Here is a 27,434-nt window from a genome sequence, read left to right on the forward strand (position 1 = left end):
GCCAAGAACTGGAAATCGAGGGGATGCCCATCAAATGGGGAATGGCTGAACAAATTGTGGTATATGAACGTAATGGAATACTATAGTGCTATAAGAAATGATGAACAGGCAGACTTCAGAAAAACCTGCAAAGACTTATATGAACTGATGCTGAGTGAAATGAGCAGAGTCAGGAGAATATTGTATGCAGTAAAAGCCACAAAAGTCAGATGACTGACTTTGATAGGTGATGACTAACTTTGATAGACTTATCTCTTCTTAGCAATGCAAGGATCTAAGACAGCTCCAAAAGACTCATGATGGAAAATGCTATCCACATCCAGAAAAAGAACTATGGAGTGCGAATGCAGATGGAAGCATATTATTTACTCTCTCTTTTTTTTTCTTCTTTTTCGTGGTTCCTCCCATTGGTTCTAATTATTCTTTACAACATGACTGATGTGAAAATAGGTTCAATATGAATGTATATGTAGAGCCTATGTCAAATTACATGTTTTCTTGGGGAAGGGGAAGGGGAGAGATGGAGAGAAAATCTGAAACTCAAAATCTTATGGAAGTGAATGTTGAAAACTAAAAACAAACAAACAAATAAAAGTAAAGATGAAAGCCCCCAAGACAACCAGGTTTTGGTTTTTAGTTATGTCTAGCCCTCGATGGCCCTTTTTCCTTGGAGGACAGTGGCCCTTCATGGAATGGATTTTCCTGGGGCTCATAGGACTGTCCTCCTCACCACCTCCTGCCCCCAACCAACTCAAGGTCCTAGACCAGAGTCTGAAAGAAAAGTGGCACCTGATGTTCCCATAGTTTCCCATGTTTCTCCTCCTTGTTCTCCTTTAATCTTTATACCAACCCTGTGAAGTCACTGGCTTAGGGATGGCTGTGCACATTTCCCAGATGGGTGAGAGAGAGTGATTCACACCAGATCGCACAGCTCCTCAGTAGTCAAGCGAATCCTTTACCACCTTGTCTTTACCACCTCGTCTCCCCAGGGATTAGAGAGGAGAAATAGAAATCCCAAATGCAAACTTAACTGGGTTTTCACTCAAGCCTGGGGTGGTTTGTATGGAACTCCAGATTGCTAGAAGGAGTGCTGCATACTGAGTGCATGGTTGGTGCCAGAGGTTCTTCGAGGAGATATAGATGTGGTTCCAAACAAGAAACAAGTGGAGAAAGAAGCGGTAGCCATGTAGGGGAAGCTGGCTCCTCAACATGTCCCTGATTTCCAGCTTGCCTTCCTGGAGTTTGCTAGAATGAACTACCTTCATTGAGATCAAGGCCTCCCTTGGTTTCAGCTGAGATAAAATAAGAGAGCTGGAGCCTTGCTAGGAGAATACAGGGAACTAAGATTACTGGCTGACTGAGGCTTGGGGGGAATGTTCCTCATCTGAGGAGCTGCCCCTCCTTCTGGTCTAGAAAAGGGAGTTAGGAACACAGCTGGGTCCTTTTTGCTCCTCAAGACTCCCTCTTTGTCTTTTCCTTAGTCTTTCTTCCAGGGAGAGCAAACAGGGTAGGGAAGGATTTCTGTGACTGGGTCACAAATGGCAGCCCTCCAGTCTGGCCTGGAGCTCACACTCAAGGCCTGCCAGCTCAGCAGAACACACCAGTGCTTGGCCCTTCATTTTTTATTAGTTTATTTAATTTAGTTTTCAACATTCATTTCCATAAGTTTTAAATTTTCTCCCCCTCCTTCCCCCCCTCCCTCCCCAAGATGTCCTGCAATCTGATATAAGCTCTTCATATACATTCCTATTAAACATATTTTCACATTAGTCATGTTGTATAGAAGAATTATAACAAATGCGAGAAACCATGAGAAAGAAAAAAACAAAACAAAACAAAAAAGAAAATAGTCTGTTTTGCTCTGCATTCAGACTCCATAGTTCTTCCTCTGGATGTAGATGGCATTTTTCATCATGAGTCCTTTGGAATTGTTTTAGGTCCTTGTATTGCTGAGAAGAGCTAAGTTTATCAAAGTCAGTCATCACACACTGTGGCTGTTACTATGTACAATGTTCTCCTGGTTCTACTCACTTCACCCAGCATCAGTTCATATAAGTTTTTCCAGGTTTTCCCAAAGTCTGCCTGCTCATCACAATAGTATTCCATTACGTTCATATACCACAACTTGTTCAGCCATTCCTCAATTGATAGGCAGTCCCTCAATTTCCAGTTCTTGTTGGCCCTTCATTTAGAGAGACTTGAAGAGCCCAGGCTCAGCTCCCCACAAAGATGACATGTCTATGGAGAACTGTCAGCTATCTTAGTAGGTCCCAAAGTAAAAAAAGCAAATGATAGCTCCACTCCACTGACTCACTGGCATCATTTGAAAAAGTCAAAATGGCCAGGTTAGGATTTGGTGTGAGTGTTGACAAGCCTCAGGGTATGAGACTTGGAGTGACCTGGGGCCTGCCATTTGTCTTCATCTTTTTGGCCCCCTCTGGACAGTGGAACTGCCATTTCATACACACACACACCACATACACACACATACACACTCATACATATACACTCCCATGCTCATGTACACACACACTTATATACATCCCTCCATCACTCCTACTCCTGCCCTCTGAGGCCAAGTAGGACAAGCTTAGTGCCTTTGGTCTCTATGCAGAAACTAAGACTACAAATTGTACTCTAGTTTCTGCATACTTCACTTTTCTAAGACTCAGTTTTCCCATTTGCAAAAAGAGGATTTTGGACTAATTGATCTCTCAGGGGGTTTCCAGTTCTGACATTCTGAGGGAAGGCTTTGTTTTTTTCCCCCAGCATTTTCCTCAATGCTTGATTTGAGTGTGGTCATTAGGCACTACTTTGTACTTCTCCAATTCCATTGATTTGGATTTTAGTCTTAGCCCAAAGGTTGCTACAGTGTAGACACACCCAGGGATACAGTGGTGTGGCCAGTGGTCACTATTCTGAGTAACTGACCTGGATTATCCATGGCCATGTAGACAGTATCCCCAGAAAATGGGAAGAGGGTGAGCGTGTCTTCAAAGACCATCTTGTGCTTAAAGGTGTAGCCAGAAAAGAAGACAGACAGGAAATCGGTCTGGGCTCCAACGCTGAGTATGTGCCAGTAGGCCACCTCGTGTAAACAGGCAGCAAGGTGTAAGCTGTTGAACACGTAGCCATTGATACCTGAAAAGGCAATAGAGAACAAAAGGTTTTCTCAGGGCCACAGTATCCATACCACAGCTGGTAAGGAGAAAGAGATGTGGCAATCGATCAATCTATAAACATTAATTAAGTGCTTAATGTGAATCAGATCACTCCTAGACAGATATAATTCTGCTATCACAAAAAGACATGTTGTGAATCAGCCTGATTCTCACATACAAAGTAAGGAGTCAAGCAGGCTCAGGGACCAGAAAGGAAGAAGAGGCTCTAGATCTTGAGAGTAGAAATCAGTCAGGAGAAAGCCCTAGAGCCAATGGAGATGTCCCTTGTACTGATTCCCAGGAGCTGAGACCCCACCCCCCCAACCCCCCAGCCTCTGACCAGAGATCAACAAGAATACCAATGGCTGACATTTTGGTAGCATTTGAAGGTTTCTACAGAGTTTTCTGTACACCGATAACCTATCAATAAATAAGCATTTAGTAAACATCTAATATGTTTACACTGTGCTGGGTAGAGGGAGTTCAGAGACAAAAAGGATGTAGTCCCTGCTCTTTAGGAGCTGACATTCTATTGAGGGAGATAACATGGATCTCTAGAAGGGTATACAGGACATCTACAGAATGAATAAATACATAGCATTTTTATGGGTAGCCCTAGCTGCTTGGGGAAGGGGAAGATGTAGAAGGGATATGATGTAGAAGGGATATGATGTAGAAGGGTGGCGGCACCTGAGCTGAGCTTGGAAGGAAACTCAAGTGTCTAAGAGGCCAAGGTGAAGAAAGAGTACATTTCAGGGATGCAAAGGCACGGAGGTGGGAGATGGAAAAAAAAGAAACTGGTTCATAGAGTGCCTAAGGGGAGTGATATATAATAAACCAGAACCAGGTTATAAAGGGTTTTAAATACCCACCAGAAGATTTTTTTTTAATCTGAAAGGCAACCACTAGGAGCCACTAGAACTTTTTGAGCAGGGGAGTGACATGGTCAGAGCTATACAACAGAAAAACAACTTTGTGTGTAAAATTGTAGTTGTGTATGAATTGTAAAAGAGAAAGACTTGAGGCAAGGAAACCAATTAGGAGGTAATTGCCTCCAGATGGTAGGGGAGATGAGGGCACTGATTGTATCTGTGGTATATGGGAGAGGGGAAAAGTTGAGGATAACATTGAGGCTGAGAACCTGGTTGACTGGAAGGATGGCTGTTGTTGTTCAGTCCTGTCTAACTTTTCATGACCTCATGGACCATAGCACACCAGCCCCTTCTATCCTCCACTATCTCTCAAAGTCTGTCCAAGTTCATGTTCGTTGTTTCCATGACAGCATCTATCCATCTTATCGTCTGCCGTCTTCTTATCCTTTTGGCTTCAATCTTTCCCAACATCAGGGTCTTTTCCAATGAATCTGGTCTTCTCATTATGTGGCCAAAGTATTTAAGCTTCAGCTTCAGTATTTGACCTTTCAGTGAATAGCCAGAATTAATTAATTTGAGTATTGTTGACCAAAGGACTTTCAAAAGTCTTCTCCAGCACCACAATTTGAAAGGGTCAATTCTGTGGTGCTCAGTTTTCCTTATAGTCCTGCTCTTACAGCCACACATTGCTATTAGAAAAACCATAGCTTTGACTATAAAGACCTTTGTCAGCAAGGTGAGATCTCTTCTTTTTCATATGTTGTCCAGATTTGCCATAGCTTTCCTTCCAAGGAGCAAGCATCTTTTAATTTCATGGCTGTAGTCACCATCTGCAATGATCTTCTAACCCAAGAATATAAAATCTGACACTACTTCCACTTCTTCCTCCTCTATTTGCCAGGAAATATTGGACCAGTTGCCAAGATCTTCATTCTTTTGATGTTCAGCTTCAAGCCAGCTTTTACACTCTCCTCTTTCACTCTCATCAAGAGGCTTCTTAATTCCTTTTCACTTTCTGCCATCAGAGTGGTTTCATCTGCCTATCTGAGATTGTTGGTATTTCTCCCAGAAACCTTAATTCCAGCTTTTGATTCATCCAGCCTGACATTTCACGTGATGTGCTCTGCATATAAGTTAAATAAATAAGGTGACAATATACAGCCTTGTCATACTCCTTCCCCAGTCTTAAACCAATCAGTTGTTCCATGTTCTGTTCTAACTGTTGCTTCTTGGCCAAGATACGGGTTCTTCAATCAATCTGGTACTCCTATCTCTTTGAGGACTTGCCATGTTTTGTTGTGATCTACACAGTCAAAATGTAGTCAATGAAGCAGAAGTAGATGTTTTTCTGGAACTCTCTTGCTTTGTCTATTGGCATTTTGGTCTCTAGTTCCTCTGCCTCTTTGAAAACCAGCCTGCTCTCCTGGGAATTCTCAGTTCACATATAGCAGAATCTTAAGCATAACCTTGCTAGCACAATTGTTGGGTAATTCTTTGTTGGGTAATTCTTTGTTGCCCTTCTTTAGGACTGGGACATAAACTGAATCCAGTGGCCACTATTGTGTTTTCCAAATTTGCTTGCTTATTGAGTTCTGTACTTTAACAGCATCATCTCCACTATGTTTCCTAAGGCCCACTTAACTTTATTCTCCAGCATGTTTGGCTCTAGATCAGTAACCACACCATCCTGTTATTGGTGATGTTAAGATCTTTTTTCTTCTTTTTGTGGAGGGAGGAAGGCAGAATACTTGGGGTTAAGTGACTTGCCCAAGGTCACCTAGCTACTAAGTATGTCAAGCATCTGAGGTCGAATTTGAACTCAGGTCCTCCTGAATCCAGGGCTGGTGCTCTATCCACTGCACCACCTAGCTGCCTCTCCTTTTTTTAAAAGAACTTTGGCTGTGAAATGGAAGAGAGATATAGCTTGAGGGGATGGTAGGGCCAAGTGAGAGCTTTTTAAGGTTGAGAGAGATTGGCATGTTTGTAGTCAGTAGATAAAGATAAAAGATTGTGGAAGCAATCTTTCAGAGATTAGAGGAGATAGAATGAAGGGATTAGCCTTGGTGAGGAGAAAGGCCACCCTTTCCTTTGATACTGGAGGAAAGAAGGAAAGAATAAGAGATGAGGAGGAGGGGCTTTGGTGCTGCCTCTCAACCCTGAGGTCCAAGGTCAGATCCTGTGCATGGAGACAACATTTCCTTTCCCTTCACTGCCACCTTACAAGTTCCTGCTGGTTGCCAATCTCAGTGGTGCTTACTGTGCATGACATTGGAGGCATAGAACTCAGGATCCTGGGGGTGCACTTCAGCTGCATCCAGGCTGAGCCGCTGCATGTTTTCTGGCAAGTACCAGCTGCGGTTCTCATCAAAGATGGAGAAGAGAAGTACATTCCTCTTGTCTGACATCATCTAAAGAAACCAAAACAAGAAAACAAGAGCATTTTTTATTTCGTCAATCTGATTTCCTTGGTGTGGGCCATTTTCCTCCAATGCATATCTCTACTCTCCTGTAACTTAATAGATGGTCTTTGAGATTTTCCATGGCCAAAGATGTCATCACTCTTAGCCCAAGCTGGCTCACAAGGTGGACATATAGTCAGCCCATCACCAGGCCTATACTATACTTCTCCAAATCACAGAGTCTCAGGGTTGGAAAGGACTTCTAGTCTGACCTGTAATCAAAAGGGTCAATCACATACATGACAAGTGGTCTTCCAGTGTCTTCTTGAAGAATTCTGATTATCTTTTAACCAATCTTCTCGAACCCTAACTTGGGGTTTTCCTCTGCATAGTCTCCAGCTTATCATTGCTCTTCCTAAAATGTAGTATGTAGAATGCAACCTCAATACTCCAGAAGCGGCCCTAACAGAGTAGCAGATGAGTTCTCTCTAACTTATCATTTTTGTTATTTTATCTTTCTTAATACAGCATAACATCATCCTAGCTGTTTTGGTGGCCATATTACCCTGCTGACTCCTGTTGAGCCTGAAGTCCACTAAAACCTCTAGATCTTTTTCAGACCACCTGCTGCCTGGCTATGCCTCCCCAATCTTGTACTTGTGAAGCTGATTCTTTGAACCCACATGTAAGGCTTTCCATTTATCACTTTTGAATTCCATCTTGTTTATTTGTTTCATCCCGACATTCTATTCCCTGTCATTCAATGTGTTATAACAGTCCTGGCCTTGAATCGATCATCTGCAAATTTGATGAATGAATGAAAAAGTATTCATTAAGCACCTACTGTGTGCCAAGCATCAGGGAGACAGATACAAAAAACAAAGTCAGTCCCTGACCTCAAGAAACTTACATTCTAATGGGAGAGACAACATACACAGAGAGGAGTGGTGGCCAGGGAGAGGCACTTGGGTCCTTAAAGTATGATGGCTAATGAGTATGAAACTAGTGTAGTAGATTGATAGTGTGGAATAGTAGCAGAATTGATTTGGTCATTGTTCCTGGTTTCAGAATTGGGATGGTGGCAAGAGAGGAAAGGGTCCCCACACAAAAGGACCAAGTAGTAGTCTAGGCCTTCTTCACCACACAACCACCACACTGGTGCAAGTCCTTATCATCTTTCTCCTGCACCATTGCTGCAGCTTCCTCATTGGATTTCCTACCTCATGTCTTTCCTCATTCCAGTCCATACTCCAATCAGCTACCAAAGTGATCATCTTAAAGCACAGACATGAATATGTCAGCCTCTGTGCCTCTCCCTTCCCCAGTTAGTGAGCATCAGTGGCTCCCTATTCCCTCCAGGATCCAATCTAAAGTCCTCTATTTTGGTATTTAAAGCCCTTCACATTGTGGGCCCTCCCTAGGTTTCTGGTCTCCTCACACCTTACTCTGTTCTGCTCCACTGGACCCCCTTGCTGTTCCACAGACATAGTATTCTATCTCCCATCTTGGTGCTTCCTGTGGCTACAGTGCTCTCCCTCCCTTTGGTTTCCCCAGATCCCTTTAGTTCTCAGCTCAGATTGAATCTGCAGGAGGCAAGTAATTGTAAGGAATAAGTGAGGGTTCAATTGTAACACAACACAGTCTTTGGGTGTAGTCTTCTAAAATTCTTTAACTCCTGCCAAGAACAGGCACACACACGGGAACCAAACCTAAACAGATTGTTCAGCTAATGTTATTCACGCACCTAAGTCCTGATAAACTCATCAATGAAGAAACAAGTAGATGAAAGTTCTGAAAATAAATTCTGAGAAACAGCTGTATTTGATATGAGTTATTTTTGTTGTCGTTCGGTAGTTTCCAGTTGTGGCCGACTCTTTGTGCCCCCATTTGGGGTTTTCTTGGCAAAGATACTAGACTGGCTTGCCATTTCCTTCTCCAGCTCAATTTACAGATTAGGAAACTGAAGCAAACAGAGGTTAAGTGTCCAGGATCACACAGCTAACAAGTGTCTGAGGCTATATTTGAACTCAGGTCTTCCTGACTCCAGGCCCAGCAGTCTATTCACTATACTACCTAGATGCCCATTATTTTCAGATACCTCTGAAAGTTACTCCTGTTACCTGTACAAAAAAAGAGTGCTGTTACTGATCTCTCTCATAGTCTCTAGCAGACTGCCTATATGCATATACACTAGATGTTGCTAATTTTCCTCTTTTCAATAAACTCCCTAATTGAGGGTTTTTTATTAATAAGTTTATTTATTTTCAGTTTTCAACATTCACTTTCATAAGTTTTAAATTTTCTCCCCTTCCCTCCCTCCCCCCTCCCCAAGACAGCCTGTAATCTGATATAGGCTCTACATATACATTCCTATTAAACATATTTTCACATTAGTCATGTTGTATAGAAGAATTAGAATGAATGGGAAACTCCCTACTACTTCAAGGATTGTCTCCACATGGATTCATTTCCACCTAACAATTTGGCATGGTTAGCAAAATTCTTGGGTGCTGGAGGAACAGTGATAAAATGTCCTGTGAGTGTTTGTGGCTACTTTCTCGCAGGTTAGAGACCCCAACTTCTTTTTGCAGGGGGGAAGGCAGGGCAATTGGGGTTAAGTGACTTGCCCAAAGTCACACAGCTAGTAAGTGTGTCAAGTGTCGGAGGCCAGATTTGAACTCCAGTCCTCTTGATTCCAGGGCCAGTGCTCTACTCACTGTGCCACCTAGCTGCCCCCTCAACTTTCTAGAATAAAATTTTTTTAAGTGTCCCTGCTAGGTCTCCACTCATTGACTCAGGAAGTAAAAATGTGTGAGAAAATTGGAGATTAAGTATTGGAAATTGGAAAGTGGTTCTAAAGAGATCCTGCCTGTCTTCACTAGCTAAAATGGTAGAAAAATATGGAAATATTGGGCATGTTACCAGCAGATATCTATCTCTCTCTCTGTCATGTCTGGCCAAATTTGCAGTGGTCAGAGGGAGGGTTCATTTGAAGAAGACAATCTGGTTTATCCAAGGGGACTTTTAGAAACCCCACATCCAAAACAAAAAGATTATTGGCATCTTTTGGATGAGTCTTGCCTCCAACAAACGTAAGAATGATTTAGCTAGTCAGAAAGGAAAAAAAAAACGAAAGAAAATGGAAGAAGAGGTGAGACCATTAAAAACTCACTCTCTTGGTGCATTCGAATAGGACTTGTCATTGAAAATCATTGTTTTTTTGTTTTGGTCACTTGATTCACCTGTTAATCTGTTGGGAAAAAATCTGCCGTGTAAATTATGGGCCATCATATTCTGTATCCCAGAGATGGTGTTTTTAGAACTCTGGGAGAAGAGTCACCTGATTTTTCATAGCTAGGTGGGACAGTGGCTAGAATACTGGGCCTGGAGTCAGGAAGACCCCTAGTTCAAATCCCATCTCAGAGACTTCCTAGCTGTGTGACTCTGGGCAAGTCACGCCACCTCTGTTTACCTCAGTTTCCTCTTCTGTAAAATGGAGATAATAATATCCCCTACCTCTCAGGGTTGTCATGAGGGTCAAGTGAGATCGTATGAACCTGGCACACAGTAAGTAGTATATAAATGTTAGCTATTTGGTTCCTGTGCGTCTTCAGGCTTAGGAGGGGGATTGGAGAAACTGACAGTTTCACCTCATGCTGGAAAACCACCCTGAGTTAAAAGAAATTGATCTGGTTAGGGGTCCACTCTAATAATGCTATCATCTTGATGAGATAAATTAAACCAGTTATAATTAGTTGTTATGAGGATAAGCCCTGGCTGTGTGTTAAGCAATATTCTTTGTTTAAAGCTCAAATAGAAGGAATACAGCCAGTAATAGAGAAACAAGGAGTCATGCCATTTAATGCCCCTATCTTGTTGCTAAGAAAATGTGGAAAATATGACAAAGAAAGCTGGTCGATATTCGCTTTGTACAAGATCAAAAAGTTGTAAACAAATTTGGTCTTCCTATGACTCCTGTTGTTCCCAATCCTGTTATTATGTTAACGTCTGTGGTTCCTTCCAGTAATCGATCTTTGAAGGAGGCCATTATATCCCCTCCAGTATTAGGTCAACCCAGTTTGAATAAACTTTTCCATTAATTTTGCCACAAGAGAAAAGAGGCAACAAGTGAAGTTCTCATTCAAAAATTAGGGCCAGTTACCAACCCAGAGTTTATTTCTCAGTTTACTTGCATCTTGTTGCCCTCAGGATGTCAGGATGTCCTTAATCTTAGAACATTTGACCTGTTTGCATGTTTTCCACACAGTGATGGCAATGTTGCAAGTCTATAAGATTCAACATCTTGTTGGAAGATGTCAGACTACTAATGAATAAGCCCTATTGTCTTAAGGACTGGCAGGAGAGCGGGAGCTGACTTCTTGTTGCTCCACTTCCCATCCCCAGATCAGCAGAGTCATGCAACTGTGGAAAAAAAAGAGCAGGAAAGCACTCCAGCTCAACGTAGCTACTGCAGTAGCGGAAACACCCAGAAATGGAAAGAACAGAAGAGGAGGGGATCCCAGGTCAGCAGTGATGCCCAACAGCATAGCAATGCCAAGAAGGGAGCAGGAGAGCACCCCCAATCAACAGAGATGCCCAAAAGCAGTAGAGATGCCTCACCTTGGAAAGAAAAGAACAAGAAAGGATGCCAGCTCAACAGAGATGTCATGAAGCAACAGGGATAGTCACCTGCTGAAAAAATAGAACAGAAAAGGATCCCAGGAAAGCACTGATACCCAGTAGGGGTAGGTAAGCCCGGCAGTGGAAAGGAGGAGAGGACCCCAGGTCAGCAGTAATGCCCAACAGACCATGGAAAGAAGAGAACAGGAGAGGACCTGAGCTCAGCAGAAAAGACACCCAGCAGTAGAATTAACACATCAAGAGAGAACCTCAGCTCCATGTCTAGAAGCAGCAGAGACGCCCAGAAGTAGAATGGGCAGAAGTGGACCCCACCTCAGCAGAGAAAGTAACTTACTCAGTGATATCACCAAATGACATCAGTCTCTCTAGAGTTGTTCTGGACATACATATGGATCACACATGTTCTCTGCATTTGCATCCTGCCTGTCTGTTGGTATGGTGACCAATGCGGTTGCATATTCCTCTATATGGGCAAAATCTTTCTTGTCCTTTATTTAGCCATTTTCTTTAATTAAATGTCTTTTCTTTGAACTACTGTGTTCTCCAGTTGCCAGTAAAAGAAACACATTGAAGGGGGCTCCTGAGTGATATTTCCTTGGCTCCTAACCCTCCCCCCATGTTATAGCTCCTATTGGAGCAGTCCTCTGAGTAGTGCCCATATGAGGAAAGGGAAGGACGCACCTGATTCCCTCTTTGATCCACAGTTTCTTTATGGCATATGAGGAGGGGCCCAATGAGGCCCGAAGCCAGGTCTCGTTCTGCATTGATAGAGCTGGAGTAGTACCTAGTCAGGCATCTGGGATCTGCTTGAGTTGGCCCATCCTCCAAAGTTACTTCCCATTTATATTTGAATGTCTGGCCTGGCATGATCGGCACATCCTTGACATCTTTCACACCTACCCACAGCCAAGGCAAGAAACAGAAATAGCTTTAGGAGATTTTAACAACTACACATGGAAATTCCAGTTTATGATCTAGAACAAAATGTGGCCAAGTAATTACTCAATATTCATATAAAAAACCTCCCTCCTTTCTCTCTGTCTCTGTGTGTGTGTCTCTGTGTCTCTCTGTCTTTCTCTCTCTGTCTCTGTCTCTGTCTCTCTCTCTCTCTCTTTGTCTCTCTGTCTCTGTCTCTCTGTCTCTCTCTCTCTGTCTCTATCTCTCTCTGTCTCTCTCTCTCTTTCTCTCTCTCTCTCTCCCTGTCCCTCTCTTTCACACACACATTCACAAAGTTCTCTAATTAGAAAGATGAGTGGGACGGGGTACCAAAATGGAGGAATAGCAGCACACAGTAAGCTGAGCTCCCCTCCCCCCAAAGAATTCCTCCAAACAGATTTAGAGAATGCACCAGATCTAATCCTGATGGAGAAATCCAAGGAAAAATCACAGTGACTCATTTTTCCAGCCCAGGTCGGCAAATAGAGACAGAAACATCTGAGGACACTGGAGCCAGGGTCTGGTCAGGAATGAGCAGCGTGCAATGCCTGTGACTGAGGGCAAGATCTATCCCAAACTCATACTGTAACAGGGTGTGTGAACAGGTGGCATATGGCAGCTTTGTTGCCCACTACCCAGTTCCATGTCATGGATTCAGGGCACACTGAAGAGGGAAACTGTACCCAGAGGTGGTGTTTTGCAGTAGGTAGAGGACACAGGCCTTAGGCAGTATCATTGCTCAGAAGCAAGTAGCAGCAGTGTAGCTCAGACTGTAAGTACAGAGTAGGGTCTCAGTGCTAGCTTCCAGTCTAGTTTGAAGCCTGAAGTGGAATAATAAGGGAGGAATCGCAAACCAAAGGGGAGTCAATAATTTTATCACTCTGAACCAGTAGAGCTTCCCAGCTGGCTGACAGTGGATGAATCCAGCAGCATCTACTGTTGCTCAGACCCAAACTCAGGTCAGGAACTGGCAGAGCTCAGACCAGAGGGAGCAGTGATCAGACTTTTGGTGACAGGTGCCCTCAGGACATAAGCCCAGAAGAAGAGAATGACTACCAAATAGTTACAACCAAAGCCTCAAAGGAAAACACAGTTTGGGCATAAATTTGACTAGAATTTCTAAAAGAGATAAATTAAGCGTTTGTTTGGTTTTTTTAAAAAGACTTTTAAGATGGTTTTATCAATGAAATAAGAGTACTTGAGGGGAAAAAATGGAAAAGAAATGAGAGCTATGGAAGAAAGAACTGGCACAAGAGGTACAAAATCTTGCTCAAGAAACAAACTCCTTGAAAATTAGAATGGACCAAATAGAAGCCAAGAACTCTATGAGACAACAAGAAATATTAAAACAAAGTTAAAAAACTGAAAAAATTGAAGAAAATGTAAGGTAGATGATACCCTAAACAAACTGACCTGGAAAATAGATTAAGGAGATGGCAGAGTGAAAGGAAGCATTAGAGTCTAGCTCTGCCCCTACACCTCCTCAACAAAGATCTGGAGAATGTACCAGATTGAATTTTGATCAGGAAAGCCAAAAAGAAGTCACAGTGAGTCATTTGTCTAGCCCAGGGCCACTTGGTGAGATGGACAGAGAGATCTGCTTACACCGAGGTTGGGATCTGCCCAGGATTACACTGCAGCAACAGCAGTGGTTGTGGCAATGATGGGAACTGAGAGAGGGCCAAGTCAGGGAAAAATCCCAGGGGATCCCTGAGCAAACCCTAGGTGCAGAAATGGGGACATCTGGCAGCTGTTACCCACTACCCAGTGCTAAGTCACAAATCCAGGGCAAAGAGGAGTAGTTGTGAACTTCAGCTCTAGAAACAAGTTCTGTACAAACAGTAGTCGTGTGGCTCTATTCCCTGGAGCACAGCCCAGCTTCCCAGACCAAAGAGCAATTAGAAGTTGTCACTTTGAACCTGCAAAATCTCCTAGAGGGCTGACAGTGGCTGAGTCAAGCAGCAGTCTGCTGAAACTCTCAACCACTGTTAGACCAAAACCTGGATCTGGAACTTGCAGAGTTCCAACCAACAGGGCAATGAACAGACATCCCCAAGGATCACAAAGCTTGCAGGCCAACGGCTGGAGCTATGAAAGCAGTTGAAGGATGTAAGAGGACAGAAATTCAGGCCAGACATCCTCCCCACCCCCAACCCCCAGCCATCATCACCTCCCACCCCAGGAAGTGTGCAGAGCCCAGCACTAACAAAAGTCCAAAATCAAGAAGTAGGCTGAAGGAATGAACAAACAAGGAGTAGGACTCCCTTTTCGTGTGTGGTGGATAGTGGGAGTGATCTAAGGCTTGGCAGGATGAAATCAACAATATGACAAGGGGACCAGAGACTTAAGAGAAGAAGACAGTGTAGAGTTAAACTGGTTCAACAAGGGGTCAAGATGGGGAAAGGAAGTGAGAATAATGGGTACAAAGGTGATGGTCTAGGAGAGAACTAAGGAGTTGAGGGATTGGAGGTCATGGTGTGGATAAAGAGTGGAGTTTGGTAAGGGAAGGCAGAAGGAGAAGTGGAAATCCAATAGATTATATTCACATAAGAGGACTTCAGGATTTTTGAGCATGGAAGTGGTGCATTTGTGGCTGATGGCAAGATCAAGAGTATGACCATCATTGTGTGTGACTGAGGTGAGGTGAAGGTGAGTGCGTGAGAAGTGAGTAGTTTGAGGAAGTGGTTAGGATGTTTGAGGGAGAGATAATATTTTTGTTGAAGTCTGTTGGTATGAGGGCAGAAGTTGGGGAGGAGAGAAAGACTGTGAGTCAGATACTAACTTATTGAGGAAGGAAGGAGAGTGACCTAGAGGTCTCTAGGCAATAGCCGCCAGGATTTTGATTGAGTGGAAGTTGTGAATTGTATAGACTTGAAAGAAAAAGAGGTTACTGAATGATGAAGGTAGGGAGAGAACCTGGAAGTGGCAGTGGGGAACAAGGAGTATTCCAACTTCCCTGCCTTGAGAAGCGAGCTAATGGAATGAGTGAAGGTACAGTACTGGAAAGAGCAGCCAGGAACACTGTGTTATCAGGGGTAAGTCAGGCCTTGGTGATTGCTAAAAGATGGAAGGAGTGAGAAAGAGGAAAAGATTTAAGATGAAGACAAGTTTGTAGCCTATGGAACAAGTATTCCAGAGGGCACAGGGGAAGGGGTGGATGGTGTTGGTTGGAACTTTGGGGTGGGAAGGTTGAGGGGAATGGGAATAAGAATCTAGTGGAGATGGGGAATGGAATTTGGATAATATTCTACAGGCATTCAGAATCACTGAGTAGGTGCCTTCCTGGCTTTCTCTAGACATTGCAAGGACAACAACAGAAGGGCAACACCCAAGCTGTCCAGGGTGGGAGGTGAATGACAAAGAGATGAAAAAGAGCTGTCTCCCCTTCCACTTCTGAAAAGCACATAGGTCTAAAGTGAGGAAAGAATATCTAATGTCTCACCCCTCTCCTCCAACTCCCCAAAGGTGAGCAAAATCAGGGAGCCAAATAGAATCAAATAAACCTATTTCTATGCTACAAACTTGCTGCACATACTAAGTCTTGTTGATATATATTTGATTTCATATTTCATCTAGCTTTTCAATGGTAGCTTCCACCAATACCATGAGGAGAGCCCCCATCACAAATTGCCTAAGGATCTTTCCAGCTACATCTGGAGAAGCTCATCATCCATTGGGTTGTAGCCCACCCAGACCAACTTCTCCAGACTAGAAGAATGAGGTCATGGGCCAGTCCCATTAGGGCCATTGTAGGGCATGGAGGTAATGCAATGGTTTGGAGGAGGAAAGATCACAAATCCTGACATGTCCTCATGAATTGTGGGGCCACAGAGTGGTTGGAGCACTCGCTACGAGTCTCTCCCTACTCCAGTCTACCCTCCATTCAGCTGTTGAAGTGATCTTCCTAAAGAGCAGATCAGACAATGTCACCCTCTACTCAATAGACTCCAATGGCTCCCTATCACCTCCAGGATCAAATAGAAAATGCTCTGTCTGGCCTTCAGAGCCCTTCATCCTTATTACCCTACCTTTCCAGTTTTCTTTTACCTTATGCCCCACCCTGGACTCTGTGATCTAATGACAGGGGCCTCCTTGCTCTTCCTCCAACATTACACTCCATCTTTTGACTCCTCAACTTTTCAATGACTGTCCCCCATGTCTGGAATGTTCTCCCTCCTCATCTTCACCTCCTGGCTTCCCTGGCTTCCTTCAAGTATCACCTTCTATAGGAAGCCTTTCCTGACCCCCCGTAATTCCAGTGCTTTCCCTCTATTAATTAGCTCCACTTTATCAATTGTATAGCTTGTTTACATGTCCCCCATTAGACTGTGAGTTCTTCAAGGGAAGAGACTGGTTTTTACCTTTCTTCGTATCCCTAGTACTTAGTACAATGTCTGACACATGGTAGGTGCTTAATAAATGTTTATTGGCTGACTGACTGACCCAGGCCATGCTTCTCCCTTGGCTGGCCTGGGCAGTAGGGTCCCTGCTCTGTCAGTACTTAGAAAGACACAACTTGACAATAACTTTGATCCTCTTGGGATATTTTTAAAGAAGGGATTTCCTAATTACTCTTAGGACACTGGTTCCTCATAGTTCTCTCTTCCTGGGCTGCCTCACCTCACATTCAACTCAATTTAAGAAGGCAAGATCTCTAGGTTAGTTTCTTCAATTGCAAGATTCAGGAGTTGTAATGTTAGGGGTGGAAGGGCCTTTATAGAGGCCATAGCCTCCCAGACTCCAACATGTGAACACATAGCCTCATCTTGAACAGCCCAGCCACGCTCTTACCTTTAGGCAGTCTCCCTGAGTGCAAAGGACTGACACCGGTGAGGCCGTGAGGGTATATGTTGTATGGCCTGCTTGCTAAGTTTTTGAATATGATCTGAAAGGATAAATGAGGCATTAGTTCAAGCCCTAAGAGAAGGCAAAATTGGAGCCTATAAGAAAGAAGACCTGACCTCTAAAGTCAAAAGCTACCAATTAGGGACAGCAAGGTGTCACGATGTATAGCGTCCTGGGCCTGGAGTCAGGAACAGCCAAGTTCAAATCTGGTCTCAGACACTTACTTGCTGTGGGACCATCCCCAGAAGTTGCCTCTGGGGAGCCATGAGCATTCTCCCCACCCCCACCCCCACTGGACCTCCAACCTTGGGTTCCTGAGGATCTCTTGCCCTGGCCCCAGAGGCTAGCTGTAGTGAGGAGGATGAATTTGTGAGTTGAGACGGGAGGGCCAGGCTATAGCCACACATCTGTCATCTACTGGAAAAAGTCATCTTCTGCAAGATCACATCAAGTCTGAAATTCACATCTCCTCAGTACCCCTGCCCATGGGTCCCATCCCTCAAACCCTCCCTCTGACTGGACAGGGTGAAGGTGGACTTCAGAGAGCTTCCCTCACACCCTGTATTTAAGGAGGGGCCCTAGGACAGCCACCTCATCATTTCCTGCCAGGCCAAATTATTTCATCAGCTCCCCTCCTTCCCCTCCCCATTTCAGTTTTTTTAAATATGTATCTGTTGTCTTCCCCCATTAAATTATAAGTTCCTCAAGGGTAGGGACTGTCTTTGGCTTCAATTTTGTGTCCTCAGGGCTTAGGACAATGCCTGGCACATAGTAGGCCCTTACTAAATGTTTATGGACTTCTCAATTTCCTCAACTGTAAAATTTGGATAATAATAGCAGCTAGGCCCAAGGTTGTTATGAGGATCAAATGAGATAATATTTGTAAAGTGCATAGTGCAGTCAGTGCCTAGCACATAGTAGGTGCTTAATAAATTCTTGACCCCTTTCTTTCCCTTCCAAAGAGAAGGAAGAAGCAGGCTTTGGACTACTTCAGTTAATGAAAGTTACTCCCATTGTTCCCCTTTGACTAGGTAGGAAGGAGAGCCCTCCCTTGAATGCTCCCAAGAGGGATGGGATGATTTTAGGAAAATGCTTCTTCAAGGGGGGCCCTCCAGTTAAGTGATTATTGTTCTGTTGGATAAATCAAACTGTGTAGTGAACTAGTCCTTAAACTCTGGGCCCTCAGCTCTGAAATGGGCTTTAAGAATCCTCTGAATTAGGACTTCACAATGACTTGTGTGAGGAAGGTGTCCCAGGGCATGGGGTGGGGGTGAGGAGGGAATTCTGTCAGTATGGATTGCTCTCTCTCCCTCTCCCCCTCCCTCTCCCTCTCCCCCTCCCTCTCCCTCTCCCCCTCCCTCTCCCCCTCCCCCTCCCTCTCCCTCTCCCCCTCCCTCTCCCTCTCCCCCTCCCTCTCCCTCTCCCTCTCCCTCTCCCTCTCCCCCTCCCTCCCTTCCCCCACCGCCCTCTCTCTGCAGAAAAATGCTTAGATTTAGAGTAATCTAAAATTTTCAAAACCATTTCTAGTGGGCTTGTGCCTAAAACACAGAGTACAATCTTTCTTTTATACTAGTGATTGCATACAATTCAATGTCCTCTCCTCTGAAACTGTCCAGAGACTCCCACAGCAGCTCCAGATCCAGCCCGCCTGCCTGTCACCCCTGTACCAAGGCCTGTCATTTCTGCCTTCCCAACATCTCCCAAATACTTCCCACCTCTCTACCACTCCCAAGGCCCTCCACCTCATTTCCGAACTATTGCCGTAGCTACTCCCGGGTCTGCCTGCCTCAAGTCTCTCCCTATTCCAATCTATTTTTCATTCAGGCTCTAAAGTGATTTTCCTAAAGCGAAGGTCCCACCATGCTACCTCCCCTACTCAATAAACTCCGGTGGCTCTTTATGGCCTCCAAGATCAAATATAAAATCCTCTGTTTGGCTTTTAAATTCCTTCATAATCCGGTACCTTCCTACTTTTCCAGTCTTCTTACACCTTACCCAACCTCCCTCCTCCCACCTCATACTCTGCAATCCAATGACACTGGCCTTCTTGCATCTCCAGAGTCCAATCTGTCTCCCATCCCTGGACCTCTGTCTCTCCTCACCAACTCCTCCTGGCTTCCCAGGCTTCCTCCAAATCTCAACTAAATTCCCACCTTCCAAAGAAGCCTTTCCTGCTCCCCCTTAATGCGGGTGCCTTCCCTCTGAGATAATCTCCAACTTATGTTTATACCTGGTTGCCTACATGTTCTCTCCCAGTAGATTGGAATCCCCTGTCTGTTGTTGTCATTTTAACTTTATATCCCCAGAACTGTGCACTGTGAATTAATTCTTAATTCACAGTACACAGTGCATCCACCCAGAATTAGGCACTGTACCTGGTACTTCATAAATGCTTGTTGACTTGCCTTCATTTGGCTTGTCTTTGCATCTAGGCCTTCTCCAAATACTTCAGAGGCCATTCCCAGATCATGTTCATCTCCAATTGCCAGCTCCTCCCTCCTGTCCAGTCTCTCCCAGACCATTCCATGACCCCTTCCTGCCTGCTGTGACTCCAGCCTCTTGGCTTCACAGAATACAACATCACTAACTGAGACAAGGTTAGACATCGAGGGAGAGTCTTGAACAGTCAACTCAGCTGCCTTTCTCAATCCACCACTTTCGAGCCACTGGACTCATTCTTCAAGAGTTAGCATACTCCCAATCCATCATACATGCCTCAGCTCAGTAATTCTGAACCTCCCAGCTGTCATTGTATTAACCCCGTTCTCTATTCCCCACTGACCACTTCCTGGCTCTCACTCCCTGCAATCACACCCACCCAAATGCCCCACCTCAGATCTACCCACCCCTTCCACTATGCTCTCTGGAAAGCATTCTTCATGGGTAACAAATTAGTTTTCATCTTAGACCTTTTTCCTTCCTTGCTCCCTCCATCTTCTTGCTCTCACTGAGACCCTGATGATACAGCTTCCCTGGGTACCTTTCCAGCACAGGCTACACTTTCACTCATACCCACACTCACTGCCTGTGGTAGGAGAGTCAGAACACTTCTTGCTCCCCAGTGCCACTTCCAGGCTCTCTCTCCATCTCCGTCACTGAGAAACCTCTCCTCTTTTGTGGTTCATTCGATCCAAATTTATCACCCAATCAAGGTTCTGGTAGCCATTGTTTACTGATCCTCAAAACATTCTCCTTCCTTTCTCCCTCAGGATCCTCCCTCCTCCCTCACTATCTTTCCTCCTCAACTCTAGTCCTCATACTAGGAGATAAGCATATGATATGTATATAGTTATACATATACACACATACATACATACACACACAAATATATATATATATATATATATATATATATATATATATATATAAATATATATACATATATATACACACGAGACAGGGAGAGAACTGCCTCCAACACCCTAACATCACAGTTCTTCAGTCTACTCCCTCCTCATGAAGCACCACTCACTTCCACCCCACCTCAACTGTGCACAGATATAGTCAGACCCTTAATCTTGGCATAAGTCACCAGTGTTCCACTTCCATGTCCAAGAAGACTGAAATTCCTTTGGTTGATCATCCCACCTATCCTGGAAGTGCCATTCCTGTTTTGGCCTCACTCCTCAACTCTTTCCCGGGTTATCACTCCTGCTCTGGCCACACTCTCCCCCTTTACTCTATCTCAACCTCTTGGGGAGCCAGCTCTGTTCTGCACTGTAATCTGCATTCAAGGCCTTTGCCCTCTTATCCCATCACTGACCATGCCCTGTCAAGCCTTGGATTACTCCAACCATCTGCCGCTTTCACTCCAATTCATGTGCTGCTGACTCAAGCTGCAGAAAATCACAAAATTGTGCTGTTACAAATGGACCTTCACCAATGCAAAGCCATCCTCTTACACCTTACAATTGATTCTCTATCTTACTGACCATGATGGTTGTTCCAAACATCCTCTTCAAGCCTCCTTTGGTACCCCAAATCCCAGTCTCTTAGCTGAGGACCTTGAGTCATACCTTTCCAAAAAATGTGAAGGTCATTTGCCAAGGACTCTTTCTTCTCCCTTCCCCCTCCTCATCTTACATTATTCAGATGCCTTCCCCCACTATCTCCTCCTCCTTCACCCCTATCTCACATGGAGGTGGCAAGGCAAACTCCTCTATATGAACCCTTGATCCCATTCCATCCCATCTTTGTCTCACTGTGACCTGAAACCCCTCACTTCTCAGACAGCAGATTGCCCCCTCTATAATCTCCACTCTCCCACTGACCCACCCAGGTTGGAATCTGGACCCAGGTTTTCTGCTTCAAAGCCCAATATTCTTGCCACTCTGACATCCCTTTAATCATATAGTCTCTAATTTTTTTGTGTTTCTGGATGTTAGCCAGGAATCTGACAGTCTCACATGGAATTCTCCTGTATAGGAATAGAGACTGGACCTTTGACTGCATTGCTACGTGGAACTGCCAGTTGAGTAAACTCCCTCTACCAATGCAAGCTGACACCTTCTCTGTAACTTCCCATTTTAAAGGGTTGCCTAGAGCATTGAGGGGTTCAGTGACTTGCCCAGGGTGGATGTGACAGCCAACACATGTCAGAGGCATGACTTGAACCTCCAGCCCTTTCTTACACTATACCACAGCTGCCTCTGTTCTGATGTACAAAACAGTAAAACATGAGCTGCATGATCATCCGATAAGGTGGGTTTGTAGTCAGTTGAATAAATCATACCCAAAGAACAGTGATTAACTCTCAATATCAACACAAAGGTCTCCCCAGTGGAATGGCACCAGGGTCAGTTCTTGGCCCTGTCTTCCAATCAAAGGATGCTCGATTTAGAGCTGAAGCAGGCCTTAGGCATCAACTAATTCATGCAAGCAGCAACTAGCCGATGCATCTTGGACACTCAAATCTAGGCCTCATTTTGCCAGCTCTTTCTCTTTGCAGCTCGGTTTCCCAGATTCCTGTCCCCCTCTTACCAACAGTGTGTCCCCAACTTCTCCATAAAGCAAAGGTCCCAATATGCCTGATTCGTGTTGACTAGACTGAGGAGTCTTGAAAGTTTCATCTGTGTAGGCCATGTATCGGGCTTTCTTATACTTCCTGCCAAGCCACTGAGGATAACTGTTCAGATGGTGACTTTTGGAACCTCTGCAAAGAAGGAAAAAAGATGAGGGGGTGACATGAAGCTCTCATGGTAAGTCCTAAGGGAAGGATAAGAGGCTGAAATCCAGTTCAGAAGCTCTGAGCAAGGCAAGCTTGTGTGGCTGACACAGAATCATAGGAAAGAGGGCTGGTGAGGACTTTGGAGAAGTCAGCACTTGGAGGGTTAGAAAGGGCTGCTTGTCTCCTCACATTTGAGCCCCTCATCAGTCCTATAAGGCAGTTACTCTAGGAATCATTGTTCCCATTTTAAAGCAGAGGAAACCAAGTCTGAGAGGGGTGAAGTGATTTACCCAAGGTCACTTTGCCACTAAGTGGAGGGCCTCTGGAACCTGCATTCTCCACCTCCAAACCCAGCACCCTTTTCACCACGCAGTGCTGTTTGCCACACTGGAATGAGAAAGGGGAGGTGACAAAGCTGGATGATACCTGTCCACTGTCCTGCCACTGAGGGCCCGAAGCCAGATGGAAATGATTCCTCAGCTGCAACAAGCTCCACCAAACCAAGGGTCTCTTATTCTGAGGTGATGGGAAGTGTCTTTGGAGCAGAGGACCAGGAGGGCAGGCAGAGAAGAGGGCCAGACTCAGGGTGGGAAGTGGACAGTGGGAGAGGCCTATTGTGACCTACCTCTGACCTGTCCCAACTCACCTGACTGAAGGGTCAACAAGGGCTGCAGGTGCATAGTCCCAGTCTGCCTCTTGTACTGCAATGTAATGGAGCCATGCTTTGGGGTGCTTCTTGGCCACTGAGCGTGCTTGGAGGAAGGGAGAATCACTGGCATCAGCCAACAGGAACACCTCAGTGTCCTGCTCATAATCATCATAGTAGGCCTCTGAAGGGCTCTCCCTCTGGACCTGGGGCTCCGCAGGACAGGCTTCCACATGGACATAGGCTTCCATGCCATCTGGGGTATAACAAGACAAATCTCTGTTAGCAGAAGACCTGAGAGCCTAGCCTATGTGAGGACAGCACCCACCAACAAAAACCACACTGTTTTCTGACTTCTCCTTTGATTACTCAGCTGACTGAGTTAATCACGACTCCCCTGGTTGGTTTTCCCATAGCCTTTGTCTCTTTAACAGCTCAAATCTCAATGCTCTGCCACCTGGATTCTTTATCTGCTGAAGTCTTGTGGCTTCCAGCCTCCCTAATCTGACCTGAGGGCTTCCCCCTTCCCAGAGTGCCTTTCAGTCTGCAGGAGTCTTGGCTAAGCCAGGAGAGGGCCTTGGGGTGGAGATGGGAGTGCACCTTGGCACTATTGGAGAAATGCTATTTCCTTCCTGTCAAGCTCATAAAAAGAAACCCCAACCCTACAATTGCATGGCTAGCGAGGCAGGGAGATGTCTTGATTCATTCTATTTCTCAGTAGCTTTTACCCCAAACCATCTTCTGCAATAACTTCCAGCTGAGCAGAGCTAGCTATCTCAACATGTGCTCCCATGTCACCTTCTCTTTGGCTTACCTTCTCCCATCTCTGGCCCCAGTGACTTTGGCCTTTGCCCCCACCCTCCTTTTCTCCTTATCTTCTCCTTGCAGGAATTTCTCCACCTTCCCACCACACACCATGGATAAAGGGAATTATTCCCACAGGAATATTTCCCTTGCTTGGGGATTCCCAGCTCCACACTCAAAGCCCCAACATTTCCCCTCTTTTCTGGCTCAGTTATGTGAACTAATGGACCAGAATGCAATATCACTTTGAGACCAGTAGGTGTTGCCACTGACCATCATCTTCCAGGAGTGGTTCCCAGATGTGCTACTACAAGGACACCTGTTGTCCATTCATTTCAGTTATTTCTGAATCTCTGTGACCCCATTTGAGGTTTTCTTAGAAAAGACACTGGAGTGGTTTGCCATTTCCTTTTCCAGCTCGTTTTCTAGATGAGAAAACTGAGGCAAACAGGGTTCAGTGACTTGCCCAGGGTCAACAGCTAGTAGGTGTGTAAGACCAGAATTAAACTCAGGAAGATGAATCTCCAGGCCTAGAGCTCTATCCACTTCACCTCCTAGATGCCCATAGTACATCTAGCACCTTTGAAATGTAAGTGTGGCATCAGACTCTTGATCATAATTCAGCTGTATCTAACTCAGTATGTGTCCCATCAATTTCTTGTTTTGAGGGAGAGACCAACAGACAAGGAAAAGGAGAGAGATAAAAAGTAAAAATCTGGGACCAGGTAGAGTTACTTCTTGCCTGTCTCCTGCCTTTAAGGTGGACCTCTGCCCATTTGTTCACGAATGAGCAGCTTTTCTTATTGGGACTGCACTCATTTGGGGTTCTGCTAATGGAGGAGGGGCATGGTTCAAAGCTGAGCTGATAGAAGGAAGCAAGCTAGTCTGGGAATGAGGTGGGCATTCTTAGCCACAAGTTCAGTTTACCACAGATGGGGATGACAAGTTGAAGGGGACCAGAGAACTCCTCACTCATGCTCATCTCTCATTAAAAAGGCTTCAGGGGGCAGCTAGGTGGCACAGTGAGCAGAGCACCAGCCCTGGAGTCAGGAGGACTTGAGTTCAAATCCTGCCTCAGACACTTGACACACTTACTAGCTAGGTGACCTTGGGCAAGTCACTTAACCCCAATTGCTCTGCCATCCCCCCTCCAAAAGAAAAAAAAAGGCTTTGAGGCTTCAGGGGATGGGCAAAAATAGAAAGTTTCATTCCGAGAGGCTCTGGACCATCAGGGACTTCTATACCTATAGCTTTGTGGGCTCCCCTTCCCAAAGCAACCTCTGAATTCATGAGAACTGCCCACTCATCGGCAGTCAGCAGTGTGGAAAAGCTAGTGGCTGGAAAGCTAGCTGTATGGGATCTTGGACTGCAATCAGAGAGGGCTAACTGCTAGGATTAGGAAGGAGACACTCTCACTGCCCTCTGCCCTGTCTGACCTCATCTGGACGATTGTGTTCAGTTCTAGGTTCCACATTTTAAGAAGAATATTGATAAGCTAGAGGGGGTCCCAAGGAGGGGAGCCAAGATGGAGAAAGGTCTTGAGGCCATATAATAAGAGAGTCAGTTGAAGGAGATGGTCATGTTTAGCCTGGGAGAAAAGAAGACTCAGGGGCCTGTAGGAGCCACCTTCAAGCATCTGAAGGGCTGTCATGGAGAAGAGGGAGCAGGCTCGTTCTATTTGGTTCCAGAAGACAGAACCAAGAGCAAAGAATATAAGATGTGAAGAGACAGTTTTAGGCTTGGCAAAAGGAAAGAAATGTTCTACTACTCAGAGCTGCTCCCATGTGGAATGGGCTGGGATGAGGACATTATTGGAGGCAGCAAGCAGAATCTGGACAAGCACTGGGCACTGTTGTAGTAGAGGTTGGGCTGGATTAGAAAGGGGCTAAGGCCCCTTTCCACTGTGAGAATCTGTTACTCTACCTCTCCCCCACACATACACACCTCTACCCTCCCCACCACATACATAACTCTACCCCACCCCACCCCCCACTACAAGGTGACTCTCCTACTGTACACAGAGCTAGGCCCTAACAATTCTGTTTTCAGACTTCCTCAGGGGCCCCTAAGATATTACCATGTTGGTGAGATGAGATCTGGCAAAACATCAGGAACTGACCAGTGTCCATAGGCAGTGTCTGAGCAGTGAGAAAGGTGGCTGGAGAGATTTCCAGAGAGGTAAGGCGGTGATTTCTCACAAGGAATGTATGGTTTTCCAGAAAAATTGAGTGGACTTCGGGAGCAGTGCCCATCCCAATCACATGCCAATGGACCAACTTCCTGTGACACACTAGCAGATCTGCAAAGGATCATGCAGTCAATCAACAAGCATTTTGGAAGCCCATCCTCTGTGCCAGACAATGGGGCTCCAAAGCCAAAGGTGAAATGGTCTTTAACCTCGAAGACTTTAAATTCGAACAGAGGAGATGATATGCGTATGTATCAGCATATTAGAAGACCCTCCCCTTTCCTTCCTTACCCCCTTCCCTTCTCCTCCCCCTTCCCTTTCTCTTCCCTTCTTTTCACCACCCATCCCATCCCAGCTTGACCCAGGTCGAGGCTCTTGTCCCAAGTTTGCTTCTAAGCCAGATCTGCACAGCTTGGCAGTGGGTAGGAGCCAAAATTAAAATAGGCTAAACTTCTTCGGGCTGCAGGTCGGTTTTTAGCGGCTCACTTTCTAAGTAAAGGTATACTAACGGTTAAAATATTTTGCAAATAAACCATATTTTTTAAAAAGGGAAATTTCAATTAATATAAATCAATTACACTTATAACTTAAGATTTTTATTTGTCATGAAATCACTCCTCTCAGACTAGAGACAGATTGATGATGGTTGGTTGCTGCAGATCACGTGACAAACAGGAGAAAGTGCCCAGTGGCAACCCACCCATCAAGTTACATGATGGGCACAATGGTGACTAGTTGTCGGTGGATTACGTGGGGCATGGACAAAGCACTTGTTACATCTTTACTTTCTTTTATATCTTCTACATTTTTTGTGGGCTGCCCAATATTCTTTACCAGGCCCCAAGCAGCTCGAAGGTCATATGTTGTACAGGCCTGTTCCAAGCCAAGGTCAGATACCATCATAGTAGGAAGCAACAATGAATCTTTGTTGAGGACCCAGCCCCTATGTGAGGCACCCACAGAGAAGTCCAGACATGGTTCCCACCTTCAGAAACTCACCATCTAGGGAGGTATATTCAAATTGTGGCATGTTCTGGTCCTCCTGATGTCAGTGCCCCCCCCCATCCCCCAGGGCCACAAGTCACTACAGTAAGTTTATATGCAGCCAGTATAAGGGGGGCACCAACAGGGACTAAGATTGCAAAGGGGGAACACAGAGGTCATGTACAAACTGTCCCAATGATTAAAGGAACATAATTTACAATTTCCATCATATATTAACCAGAAATCACCTCCTGGTAGTATGTACTGAATTGGGGGCCGCCATCTAGGCATTGCTGTCAGGGCCTATGATATGTAAACCTCAGACAAATTTCAGGCATCCAGAGGAAAAGCAGCAGATCACCAAATGGCTCTGATCATTTTAAGATGATGTGTACATATTCACTTTAAAGTTTTACTGACAACTTTAAAATGATTTGGATATATTAATCAACTAACCCCAAGGTGGCACTGGTAAGGGTCTGTTTCAAAAAAAAAACCTATAAAAAGGAGATCTCAAGCTCCTGTCCCCTAATCCTCTTCCCCCTCCTTTGGGTCCATGCGGCCAAGTGCTTCCAACTCAAATCCGTGGTTACGTGACTGCCATTTTCTGCCTCTCCCCATTCCTATCCTCTTCCCCATGAGGACTGCCTGCCTTCTCCATCCTATCCCATGTCCCCATGCCCTCTGCCTCAGACACCCCTTTTTGCCTCTGTGTACTTCCTAACAATGATATTCACTAAGACTATGTCCTGAGCCCTCTTCTGTCTCTACACCTTGTCTCTTGGTGATTT

At 45.0% G+C, this 27,434-nt stretch overlaps 1 protein-coding gene across 2 annotated transcripts in view; it reads right to left on the bottom strand.

Annotated features, from left to right (window-relative positions):
- The window catches only part of F8 (coagulation factor VIII), a 141,721-nt gene that overhangs the window by 73,647 nt on the left and 40,640 nt on the right, over positions 1 to 27,434 (bottom strand). The window contains exons 7-13 of one of the 2 annotated variants that reach the window (XM_036740535.1): positions 25,591 to 25,770; positions 22,668 to 22,923; positions 21,835 to 22,006; positions 16,801 to 16,894; positions 11,755 to 11,969; positions 6,291 to 6,441; positions 2,932 to 3,141 (exon numbers count right to left, since the gene is read on the bottom strand). In XM_036740535.1, coding sequence (XP_036596430.1) covers positions 2,932 to 3,141; positions 6,291 to 6,441; positions 11,755 to 11,969; positions 16,801 to 16,894; positions 21,835 to 22,006; positions 22,668 to 22,923; positions 25,591 to 25,770 — 1,278 coding nt within the window. Of the gene's footprint in view, positions 1 to 2,931; positions 3,142 to 6,290; positions 6,442 to 11,754; positions 11,970 to 16,800; positions 16,895 to 21,834; positions 22,007 to 22,667; positions 22,924 to 25,548; positions 25,771 to 27,434 lie in introns of both variants that reach the window. The other variant, XM_036740534.1, reaches the window with a different exon arrangement.

The sequence above is a fragment of the Trichosurus vulpecula genome (assembly GCF_011100635.1).
Source record: "Trichosurus vulpecula isolate mTriVul1 chromosome X unlocalized genomic scaffold, mTriVul1.pri SUPER_X_unloc_2, whole genome shotgun sequence".
Classification (NCBI taxonomy): domain Eukaryota; kingdom Metazoa; phylum Chordata; class Mammalia; order Diprotodontia; family Phalangeridae; genus Trichosurus; species Trichosurus vulpecula.